Here is a 12,937-nt window from a genome sequence, read left to right on the forward strand (position 1 = left end):
GGACCCAAGTGGCCCTTTTTATAGCTGAGAGCCGCATATTTGAGCCAACAGGAAATGAATATGCGTACTGCTGCTTACGAAGGTTGATTCATGCATGTGTAGGTGTGAGTGAATCGAGTTCACACAGGATGGTGATAACATCCTGTGATCAAAGGAAAGGTACTTCCCAGGCAGCCATATAGCTCGTAGCCAGTGTGGAGGTGCCTGTGGCTGCCTGGGACTGACCAGCCAGAGCATCTCAGAGCTGAGCACTGGCTGCACTGAGACACATCTGTATTTTAAAATGGGGTTGTGACATAGCTGTCGCAGTGATAGTGAAGAACATACATTTTCCGTAACAGGTATGTATCTCAGTTCATGTATTAAATTGTTAGTCACTTACAGTACCCAGTGAAGTACATATTGGCTCTTGGAGGTGGCTGTAGACAGCAGAAAGGGGGGTGGGGGGTGGGGGGTGGGGGGCACTTTCGGAGACATGTTTACGTGGGGAGCTTCTAAAATTATAGCTCTAGTACCCAGCGGTACAATTGTTGAACTATATGAAATGAAGTCGTCATAACTTCTGAACAGTTTGCGTTCGGATGTTGAAACTGCACGTTTGGTTGCGGGGCTTCATGGGAACTGTATTGTTTGGTTTAGCGACAAATCCTACTTTCATTTGGATGGGTTCGTCAACAAGCAAAATTGGTACATTTGGGGGACTGCCAAATCGCATTTCGCGATCAAGAAGTCTCTTCACTCTCAACAGATGACTGTGTGGTGTGCAATGTTCAGTTACAGAATAATCGGTGAGATATTCCTTGATGGCATGGTGACTACCAAATGGTACGTGAAGGTTTTGGAAGATGACTTCATCCCCATTATCCAAAGTGACCTTGATTTCTACAAGGTGAAAGACAGAGATCGATCCCATGTTCTGGAGGAGCACTTTGGGGAACGCATTCTGACTCTGGGGTATCCAGAGACCACTGGCATGGGCCTCGATTGGCCGCCAAATTTTCCAGGTCTGAATGCAAGTGACTCCTTTTTGGGGGGCTGCATTAAAGACAAGGTGTACAGCGATAACCCCAAAACTGTTGCTGAGCCGCAAACAGCCTTTCAGGAGGTCATCGACAGCATCGATGTTCTGACACTTCAGTGGGTGATGCAGAACTTCGTTAGTTGCTCGCGCCGCCTCATCACCTATGATGGCAGGCATATCGAACATGTCATAAGCTATATCCGAGTATCTTTAGTGACGTTAACATGTTGAATAAAGTATATGCACGCCGTAGTCTGGAACTAATGTATGTTTTTTTTTCATGTAGTTCAATAGTTCATATAGTCACCGTGTATATGGATCCCGTAAGAGGAGGAGGAAGAGGATGTGAATAAAAAAAGCAAAGAAAGCACAGCTTTAAATAAATGACAAATTCATCTATTCATAATTTAATATAAATGTGTTGGTACATTTCATGAAGCATACATATGGTCTCTTCTGTGTCCACCACTATTCTCTTTTCTGAGTCTTCAAATAGGTGGCCAGATATAATCTTCATGTTTTCCATATTGACACACTGTCATGGAGCCACAAAACGTCATCATGGCGTTTGACGTAAGCAATGTTCTCGTTAAGATTGTAGGTTTGGCGCGATATCACCATTTCTTAATGCCACAGTTCGCCATTGTTAAACCGATTTCCGTGGTAATTGCACGTTAATCAGGAAGCAGTCCGTCGAGTCTTCGCACTCTGCGCTGTTCTGAGCGTTGTAGGTGAAGTAAGGATCGTTGAAAACATTGACAATACTCATCCAGTGTTGGTAAACGCAAGGTACACAGCTCATCAAAGCCAAAATTGTCCAGATTGTCTTAAAGGCCCTACACTTCCGCGACTATTTTCAAACCTTGAGGCGACATCGTGGAATGCCTCTGATGTGAAGAAGCATCACCATATTTATACTTATTGCTGCACAATTCTTGTGGGGGGCGAGGAATTAGTAACATGACTGTATGACAACAATAGTAGTGGGACAAAGTTTATGTCACCCCACTCTCCATTGTTGCCAAATTTATTTAAGATGCCAGCGATGACGTCATCCAAGATGGGGGCATTCAGACTTGCCAACAGTGCATGATGTCATACAAGATGGCGGCTTTTTGGGGGAAAATAGGCCAATTATGCTATGTCCACTAACATAACCTCCAGAAAAAATGACGGGAATTTTGAATTTTTCGGAAAATAGACCAATTGGGCTACATTCACTAATTCAAATTCCAACCGGATAATGGCGGGCTTCTCATTATTATTTATTATCATTTATTATTATTTATTATCATTTATTGTCATTTATTAACATTTATTATTATTTATTATACCACGCACGTGTTAGTTCATAGTCATGACACCAGAGAGCGCCCCCTGTGACGTCATTCAAGATGGCTGGGAGAAAAGTCAACTGAGCCACTCAACTGCTGTTATGACCTTAAATGCACATTCAGTCTTCGCCATGTGTTCGATCATTGAGGTGAAAGTGGGGGACAGAGCAGCTTTAAATAGCTGCGGTACATGTAGACATTCGAGAGAGGACTGTAGCCACACCGCACTACATCAGATATGGAAGAGCATGGTAATGGACGAGTGTCGTGGTAATAAGCACAAGAATTCTGTTCACCAGATTTCGGCAATGCAGAGGAATGGAGTCAGGATTCATCTCGTAACCAGTAGTACATGCTCATGCGCATGCGCCAACTGCCAAGATATTCATCATTAGGCATTCACTCTCCCAAAACGCAAGAGACGTTCAGTTGACACCAATTCGCTTCGGCGTAAGCATATTCGTATACTCGATATATACCATTGAAGGCCATCCTGCAGAATGTCTTCTATGCTCGAGTTATTGGTGTTTGACCGCTATGAGTTTAACAGCCGTGTAGTTTGCAAGCATGCAGCCGAGGACTGCCCCCATAGCCTCCTACATGCTGGATGGAAATGTGCATTAATCCTGGAACATATGAATAAGAACAAGAACACAGTCCTTCAAATAAATTCCCTCCAACTAGATGCTTTAAAAATCCATTACCCATCTGCTACTGTTGGAACTGTCCTCTATCCTGTGCAAGCTTCTTCATTTCCTAGTACCTACTGCAACCTACATCCTTCTGAATCTGTTTAGTGTATTCATCTCTTGGTCTCACTCTACGATTTTACCCTCGACGCTGCCCTCCAATACTAAATTGGTGATCCCTTGATGCCTCAGAACATGTCCTACCAACCGATCCCTTCTTCTAGTCAAGTTGTGCCACACATTTCTCTTCTCCCCGATTCTATTCAATACCTCCTCGTTAGTTATGTGATCTACCCACCTAATCTTCAGCATTCTTCTGTAGTGCCACACTTCGAAAGATTCTATTCTCTTCTTGTCTAAACTATTTATCGTCCATGTTTCACTTCCATACATGGCTACACTCCATACAAATACTTTCTTAAACGACTTCCCGATTCTTAAATCTATAATCGATGTTAACAAAATTTCTCTTCTTCAGAAACGCTTTCCTTGCAGTTGCCTGTCTACATTATATATCCTCTCTACTTCGACCATCGTCAGTTATTTTACTCCCCAAATAGCAAAACTCATTTACTACTTTAAGTGTCTCATTTCCTAATCTAATTCCACCATCGTCACCCGATTTAATTGGACTACATTCCATTACCCTCGTTTTGCTTTTGTTGATGTTTATCTTATACTCTCCTTTCAAGATACTGTCCATTCCGTTCAACGGCTCTTCCAAGTCCTTTGCCGTGTCTGAGAGAATTACAATGTCATCGGCGAACCTCAAAGCTTTTATTTCTTCTCAATGGATTTTAATACCTATTCCGAAGTTTTCTTTTGTTTGCTTAACTGCTTGCTCAAGATACAGATTGAATAACATTAGGGAATGGCTACAATCGCGTCTCACTTCCTTCCCAACCACTCTTTCCCTTTCATGCCCCTCGACTCTTATAACTGCCATCTGGTTTCTGTACAAATTGTAAATAGCCTTTCGCTCCCTGTATTTTACCCCTGCCACCTTCAGAATTTGAAAGATAGTATTCCAGTCAACATTGTCAAAAGCTTTCTCTAAGTCTACAAATGCTAGAAACGTACGTTTGCCTATCCTTAATCCATTTTCTAAGATACGTCGTAGGGTCAGTATTGCCTCACGTGTTCCACCATTTCTACGGAATCCAAACTGATCATCCCCGAGGTCGGCTTCTACCAGTTTTTCCATTCGTGTGTAAAGAATTCGTGTTAGTATTTTGCAGCCTTGGCTTATTAAACTGATAGTTCGGTAATTTTCATATCTTTCAACACCTGCTTTCTTTGGGATTGGTATTATTATATTCTTCTTGAAGTCTGAGGGTATTTCTCCCGTCTCCTACATCTTGCTCACTAGATGGTAGAGTTTGGTTATGCCTGGCTCTCCCAAGGCCCTCAGTAGTTCTAATGGAATGTTGTCTATTTCCGGGCCTTGTTTAGACTTAGGTCTTTCAGTGCTCTGCCAGACTCTTCACGCAATATCATATCTCCTATTTCATCTTCATCTACATCCTCTTACATTTCTATAATATTATCCTCAAGAATATCAACCTTGTATAGACCCTCTATATACGCCTTCCATCTTCCTGATTTCCCTTCTTCGCTTAGAACTGGGTTTCCATCTTAGCTCTTGATATTCATGCAAGTGGTTTTCTTTTCTCCAAAGGTCTCTTTAATTTTCCTGTCGGCAGTATCTATCTTACCCCTAGTGATACGCGCCTCTGCATCCTTACATTTGTCCTCTAGCCATCCCTGCTTAGCCATTTTGCACTTCCTGTCGATCTCTGCATTTTTATCTTTTCTCCTTTCATCAATACATTCAATATCTCTTCTGTTACCCAAGGATATCTATTAGACCTCGTCTTTTTACCTACTAGATCCTCTGTTGCCTTCAGTATTTCATCTCTTAAAGCTACAAAATTTTCTTCTACTGTATTTCTTTCCCCCATTATTGTCAATTGTTGCCTAATGTTCTCCCTAAAACTCTCTACAACCTCTTGTTCTTTAAGTTTATCCAGGTCCCATCTCCTCAAATTCCCATCTTTTTGCAGTTTCTACAGTTTTAATCTACAGTTCATAACAATACATTGTGGTCAGAGTCCACATCTGCCCCTGGAAATATATTACAATTTAAAACCTGGTTCCTAAATCTCTGTCTTACCATTATATAATCTATCTGAAACCTTCCTGTATCTCCAGGCCTCTTCCATTTATACAACCTTCTTTTATGATTCTTGAACCAAGTGTTAGTTATGCTCTGTGCAAAATTCCACCAGGCGGCTTCCTCTTTCATTCCTTACTCCCATTCCATATTCACTTACTACTTTCCTTCTCTTCCTTTTCCTACTATCGAGTTCCAGTCACCCATGACTATTAAATTCTCGTCTTATTTCACTATCGGAATAATTTCTTTTATCTCATCATAAATTTCGTCAATCTCTTCGTCATCTGCGGAGTTGGTTGGCATATAAGCTTGTACTACTGTGGTAGGCGTGGGCTTCGTATCTATCTTGGCTACAATAATGCGTTCACTATGCTGTTTGTAGTAGCTTACCGGCATTCCTATTTTCCTTTTCATTATTAAACCTACTCCTGCATTAGCCCTATTTGATTTTGTATTTATAACTCTATATTAACATGACCAGAAGTCTTATTCCTCCTACCACAGAAATTCACTAATTCCCACTATATCTAACTTTAACCTATCCATTTCCTTTTTTAAATTTTTTAACCTACCTGCCCGATTAAGGGATCCGACATTCCACACTCCGATCCGTAGAACGCCAGTTTTCTTTCTCCTGATAACAACGTCCTCCTGAGTAGTCCCCGCCCGGAGATCAGAATGGGGAGTATTTTACCTGTGGAATATTTCACCCAAGAGGACGCCATCATCATTTAATCATACAGTAAAGCTTCATACCCTCGGGAAAAAGTATGGCTGTAGTTTCCCCTTGCTTTCAGCCGTTCGCAGTACCAGCAGAACAAGGCCGTTTTGATTGGTGTTACGAGGCCATATCAGACAATTATCAAGACTGTTGCCTCTGCAACTACTGAAAAGGCTGCTGCCCCTCTTCAGGAACCACATGTTAGTCTGGCCTCTCAACAGATACCCCTCTGTTGTGGTTGCACCTACGGTACGGCTATTTGTATCACTGAGGCACGCAAGCCTCCCCACCAACGGCAAGGTCCATGGTTTATGGGAGGAACTTAAGGAAGTCGTAATTCTAACATGTTAACACCTTTTTCATCTTGTGCACACTGGAGTACAGACTTGTGTGTGTGTGTGTGCAACTTTTGTACTTTATATCGATAGTGTTCACCTTGTTCGGATGAAGGTACACTTTTTCAAATGAAGACGCACTGCGATTTCCACTCCTCAAAAACAACAAAATTTCTGTTCCGGTCAACGGTGCTCATCTTTTGTTTTACCACAGGGATCTCAACGAATTTCTATCCTGGTCCCACTGTAGGAAAGCATTTGTAGGTCGACAATTGTGAGACGCCCTGCTAAACCTTCAGGACAGGACAGGTAGTTTAAGTTATAGGAAGGGGACAAAATAAGCGGCTGTTAGTTACACTCGAACATACAACCTTTAATTTGATCAAACATTAAAAGACCCAAGAAAGAATTAAAAAAAAGAACTCAGCCTTCGGTTTGGCTCTTAATTAGCGGCTGAATGCGCCCTACAATTTTATGTCTTCAGGGCAAGAGCAGTTTAATTTAAAAACGGCTGAAAGTCAATAACTTAAAGCTCAACCAAAATCAGAGATTTAGAAGCCAATGCCTTATCTTAAAATAGTTCCTTAATTAGGCAGAATGCCCAAAGAATCTGACACTTTAAGAGCAAACAACTTCAATTAAAAATCAGCTGAAGGCCCAACACTTAAGACTCAATAACATTAATTTTAAAAATGCCAAAGACTTCATGTAAAACAGTTCTTAAATTAGACTGAAGGCCCAAACCATCTGACGTCTTAAGGGCAAACAACTTTACTCTAAAGATCGGCTAGAAGCCATACAAGTACAAACAACAAGACCAAACAAGAAAAGGTACTAGACCCAAGGGCGTTTAGAATTTCCGAGGGTCAACCTGGAATTAAAACGCTAATGCTCACTTAGGTGAGACAGATAGTCGGCCCAATCATTGTCGATCCCACGACAACACAACCGACACACAGTCAACGGACCCACCGACAAGATAACCTCTGCTTCACGCAACCTGCACACAAGAGGGAGTTCAATGGAACAACGTAGATGGTATTGGCGCTCACAACGAATTATACATTGAGCTGTCAAACTACACACCGTGCTGGACAGCGACAACACAATGAGGAAAATACACTGCCTGAATTTATGTCAACGACCAGGGCAGGTAACCGGAACGTTAATGGCCACAAGGCAGAATATTCCGCTGGTACACTTCAATTCAAATAACCAAGTACAGTTATACTCCACCAGAGGGTGGCTAAAATTTGCCAACTTAATAACACACGTTGTTGCTCACGGGAATATCCCAACAGCCGACAACGAACTTCAAACGACACACTGTGAACAGTCGTGACTTGCTGGTAGATTAAGTCAAAACTTAACTTTCATGTCCAGGATCGGTGAGCCACGAACCTTGTAGCAATGGGAACAGCACCACACACTCCGACACCGCATAGAGGCCGCCAGTGGGTCCGGCCAAACCATGCGCCGCGGAGATTTCCTCGCTGCTCCACGCCAACCAACGAACTGCCCGCGCACAGCCCAGCCGGAAACTACAAGCGCCAGGCCAAAGATAGTCCAAAGTGCGAGTATCGATACACACCGCTGCTGCCACCCGCAGAAAGCGAGGATGACAGCACAATCGCAATAACCACGGTAGACTAAACACAGAATAGCAACCACGGTTTAATCCAACACACAACATGAGGAAGCCACGGCTCACATTGGTTTATGATTTAGTAGCGATATTACGCTCAACTAAGTCAACAAATGTCATGCTGACAGGCAGAATATCCACACACAGACCAGATTCTCCTTGAGAAACCGAGTATTGATCCTTTTGGGGCTTTCCAGTTAAGGTCCATTGTGCGTTTTTCTTTTTTATCTCTGTTTTCAATGTATTAATGTCAAATGTTTCACTAGTTGTTCTCTCCCAAGCAGCACATAGGTTCAATAATATTAATACCTGGTCACTGTGGTAACCAGGGGAGATGCGACAATTCATCCTTATGCTCAAAAAGACCAATTCTAGACGATGTGAGCTATGTTAACAAGCGCTCAGTCGTATTGGAACACCGCATCACCACTGTGGAACAAACGTTGTACGAGGAGATGGGACTGAGCAGCCAAAATGTTCACATAATACTTGGCAGCACCTATGGAGCCCATGGAATACCACGACAGAGTTGCTATCATCCCCACCGAACCCCCACCATGTTCCACTCTTGTGACTGAAAGTCTGTCAGAACTTGGAAATAGTGTGAAACAATACTAGTCCAACCGAATGACTTTCTTCCATTGCTGCGTAGTCGAGCTTATGTGACATAAATCTTCGATATGGTGGCTCCTGAAACACCGAACACTTCGACTACCTAGGTAGTTGGAACACTGTATTAGCACCAACAATTTGGCCACGTTCGAGTTCACTTACCTCTGAAGCAATGCATTCCCAGATACGAGGAACACTATTGTAACCAGTACTAACACATGAACCGTATTGAGGGCATTGCACAGGCGCCATCCAATAAAACAGCACCGTCTGCAGGATTGACTAGCATCTGCATTTATATTCAAGCATGCTTTTATCGCTGTGTTTGCATATTTTCGTTCAACCTCTTTGTGTCCCTCTCCGATGTCTGAACCGTAAGTAGGTAAGACTCAGTGAAACAACTAGCATTCTAAAGATGTCCAGGGCAGCTATCGACGACACGTTAAGAACGGAAAAATTTCAAGGAACGTGTCAGTACAAACCGGACGATTTACCAAATGTGCACACGTTCGCTGGTGAAAGCCTTTCATTTAATATGTATTACAATTGGGATTCTTATTTTATCGTAGCTAATTTCCAGGAATAGGAGTAAATGTTTTTAAGCTCTGTGTGGTGCTAGAATCGAAAAACATGACTCACCTTGCTTTGGCAAAGAGTGAAGTGCCCAAAGCAGTGGCATACACGTGTTTTGTTGAGTCCCTGTAACGTTGTGCGATTTCAAGAACCCAGCAAACATCTTCAAAAGATCCTTTCCGGAGGAATGGCGCCTTGAAGAACGCATCCAGAACGGCTGTGCGAAAAAGTTGACAGCACTCTCAGACCTGTGCAGGGCGCCTTCGACGCTACAAAGGCGGACACGGCAGTAAAGTGTTGTCATCGCCAAAGTTCCCTCAGAACGGCAATTGCTATACTGACGACTGCTGGCCTCGCCGACGAGTGGTGAAACGCGTAGGAAACTTCTTGCTTCTGGATCGCTGCTATATTGTCACCTGTAAGAGAAATGGCGTAACCATCAGAATCTGCTTCGAGGGACATGCAACAAAACGTTTGGCTGCAAAGTACAGTAAGTGAAAAAAATCGAAACACCAACAGGTAATCAACGTATAGGAATGGAATTTCAGCAATACACTACTGGCCATTAAAATTGCTACACCAAGAAGAAATGCAGATGATAAACGGGTATTCGTTGGACAAATATATTATACTATAACTGACATGTCATTACATTTTCACGCAATTTTGGTGCATAGATCCTGAGAAATCAGTATCCAGAACAACCACCTCTGGCCGTAATAACGACCTTGATACGCCTGGGCATTGAGTCAAACAGAGCTTGGATGGCGTGTACAGGCACAGCTGCCCATGCAGCCTCAACACGATACCACAGTTCATCAAGAGTAGTGACTGGCGTATTGTGATGAGCCCGTTGCTCGGCCACCATTGACCAGGCGTTTTCAATTGGTGAGAGATCTGGAGAATGTGCTGGCCAGGGCAGCAATCGAACATTTTCTGTATCCAGAAAGGCCCGTACAGGACCTGCAACATCGGTCGTGCATTATCCTGCTGAAATGTAGGGTTTCGCAGGGATCGAATGATGGGTAGAGCCACGGGTCGCAACACATCTGAAATGTAACGTCCACTGTTCGAAGTGCTGTCAATGCGAACAAGTGCTGACCGAGACGTGTAACCAATGGCACCCCATACCATCACGCCGGGTGATACGCCAGTATGGCGATGACGAATACACGATTCCAATGTGTGTTCACCGCGATGTCGCCAAACACGGATGAGACCATCATGATGCTGTAAACAGAACCTGGATTCATCCAAAAAAATGACGTTTTGCCATTCGTGCACCCAGGTTCGTCGTTGAGTATACCATCGGAGGCGTTCCTGTCTGTGATGCAGTGTCAAGGATAACCGCAGCCATGGTTTCCGAGCTGATAGTCCATGCTGCTGCAAACGTCGTCGAACTGTTCGTGCAGATGGTTGTTGTCTTGCAAAGATCCCCATCTGTAGACTCAGGGATCGAGACGTGGCTGCACGGCGCCTGTCATCTCGACTGCTCGTGATACGAGGCCGCTGGGATCCAGCACGGCGTTCCGTATTACCCTCCTGAACCCACCGATTCTATATTCTGCGTACAGTAATTGGATCTCGACCAACGCGAGCAGCAATGTCGCGATACGATAAGCCGCAATCGTAATAGGCTACAATCCGACCTTTATCAAAGTGAGAAACGTGATGGAACGCATTTCTCCTCCTTACACGAGGCATCACAACAACGTTTGACCAGGAAACGCCGGTCAACTGCTGAGAAATCGGTTGGAAACTTTTCTCATGTCAGCACGTTGTAGGTGTCGCCACCGACGCCAACCTTGCTCTGAAAAGCTAATCATTTGCGTATCACAGCATCTTCTTCCTGTCGGTTAAATTTCGCGTCTGTAGCACGTCATCTCCGTGGTGTAACAGTTTAAATGACCAGTAGTGTACTTTTGTCTAGGTAACATGTTTAACATCACAGGTTAATGTAAGTAGGAGACAAGCCAATGCAATTTTGAAATGTTGGTACATTAGTAAGCGGTTGTAACAGACAAATGCAAACATCCAAACGTGCATGCATTGTGTTGTACAGGTGCCGCTTGTCAGTTTGTGGGGTGGACTTCCATTCCTCTTACACTTCGGCAATCAACACAGGAACGGTTAATGCTGTTTGTGGATGAAGCTGTCGTCAGATGATGTCAGATGATGTCGACTAGAGACAGATCTGCTGATCGACCAGGCCAGGGCAACACGTCGACACTCTGTAGAGCATCTTGCTTTACATCAGCAGTATGAGGGCGACCGTTATCCTGTTGCAAAATACTCTCTGCAGTGCTGTTCATGTATGGCAGTACAAAAGGTCTAATGACCGGAATGACGTACAAATTTGCATCAGGGCGCGTGGGGTAAGCACGAGTGTGCTTTTGCTATCTTACGAAATCATAACCCAGACCATAACTCCAAGTGTAAGTCCAGTGCGTCTAGCATGCAAACAGGCTGATTTTAGGCCCTCAGCTGGCCTCCTTCTAACCAACACACGGCCTTCACTGGCACCGATGAAGAATAACCTTTCATCAGAAAACACAACAGACCTCCATCCTGGCCTCCAATTAGCTCGCGAGATGTCCTTTGGAGTAACAGATTTTTAACGGCTGCGTCACTGTGGTGCCAAGTGCTGCTCAGACTGCTGCTTCAGATGAGCCAGAGCCTTACGCCGATCAAGATGGTCTCTTTCGGTGGTGCCACGAGGCCGTCCACATCCCGGTCTTGTAGCGACCATACATTCCTGCGGCCCACGCTTCCAGTAGTCATGTACAGTGGTTACATTCCTGTCAAGTAGTTCTGCAAGATCGCAGAATGAACATCCAGTTTCTCTTAACCCTATTGCACGATCTCTTTCAGATTCAGTGAGGTGATGCCTTAAAGGTATTCCTGACTTACATAATCCAACGGCCTTGTCGCCGTGGTAACAGCAGTTTTCATCAGATCACCGAAGTTAAGCGCTGTCGGGCTGGGCTGGCACTTGGATGGGTGGCCATCCGGTCTGCGGAGCGCTGTTGGTAAGCGGGGTGCACTCAGCCCTTGTGAGGCAAACTGAGGAGATACTTGATGGAGAAGTAGCGGCTCTGGTCTCGGAAACTGACATACGGCCGGGAGAGCGGTGTGCTGACCACATGCCCCTCCATATCCTTATCCAGTGACGCCTATGTGCTGAGGATGACTTGGCGGCCGGTCAGCAGCGTTAGGCCTTCATCACCTGTTCGGGAGGAGTGGCTTACATAAACTCACCACCGCAATTCTCAAACGTAACTGATGCCTTACAACCGTTACAGCGCGTATTTAAAGGAAACCTGATTTGCATGCTCATAATGGCGCTACAAGCGCGCCACTCTAATGCGACTGGCGCGAAACGGGAACAGATATCTTTGACGGCAACCAATTTTCGTTTATGTCACACAATTCCTTGTTAGTGCTGGGATTCTTTTCCCCGCCAGTGTATATGAGCTGCTTAGATTTATCCCACTGGTACTATTATACCTTACACGATATTGCCTTAAGGAGCTTACACAACTATGACATTGTTTATTCTCGGAAAGATATCCCTGTGCAAAGAGTTCGCCGGTTTACCTGTCGCGTCGAATTTTGGTAAAATCTCGGATCTTCGACGAAATTCCCATTGTCTTTCTCAGAAACGACAGACTTTCCTATCGTGTCGTGTGGAGATCATTTACAGCCTGTAGACATCGTTACATCATGCTACCAGAGATTATTTCCATTTGTCCACTGGTGGTTTCCATGGTCTCGTAGGAACGTAAACAGTACAGTGCATTTCTCTGAGTCTTGTCTGCGTCCAGACCTCGC

General features: G+C 44.2%; 1 protein-coding gene across 1 annotated transcript in view; it reads right to left on the reverse strand.

The window, feature by feature from the left end:
• Positions 1 to 12,937, reverse strand: part of LOC126191212 (hemicentin-1-like) — a 314,593-nt gene that overhangs the window by 16,927 nt on the left and 284,729 nt on the right. Inside the window, exon 8 of the mRNA XM_049932012.1 lies at positions 9,173 to 9,522. Coding sequence (XP_049787969.1) covers positions 9,407 to 9,522 — 116 coding nt within the window. The 3' untranslated portion in view covers positions 9,173 to 9,406. The remainder of the gene's footprint in view (positions 1 to 9,172; positions 9,523 to 12,937) is intronic.

This window comes from Schistocerca cancellata, chromosome 6, assembly GCF_023864275.1.
Source record: "Schistocerca cancellata isolate TAMUIC-IGC-003103 chromosome 6, iqSchCanc2.1, whole genome shotgun sequence".
Taxonomy (NCBI): domain Eukaryota; kingdom Metazoa; phylum Arthropoda; class Insecta; order Orthoptera; family Acrididae; genus Schistocerca; species Schistocerca cancellata.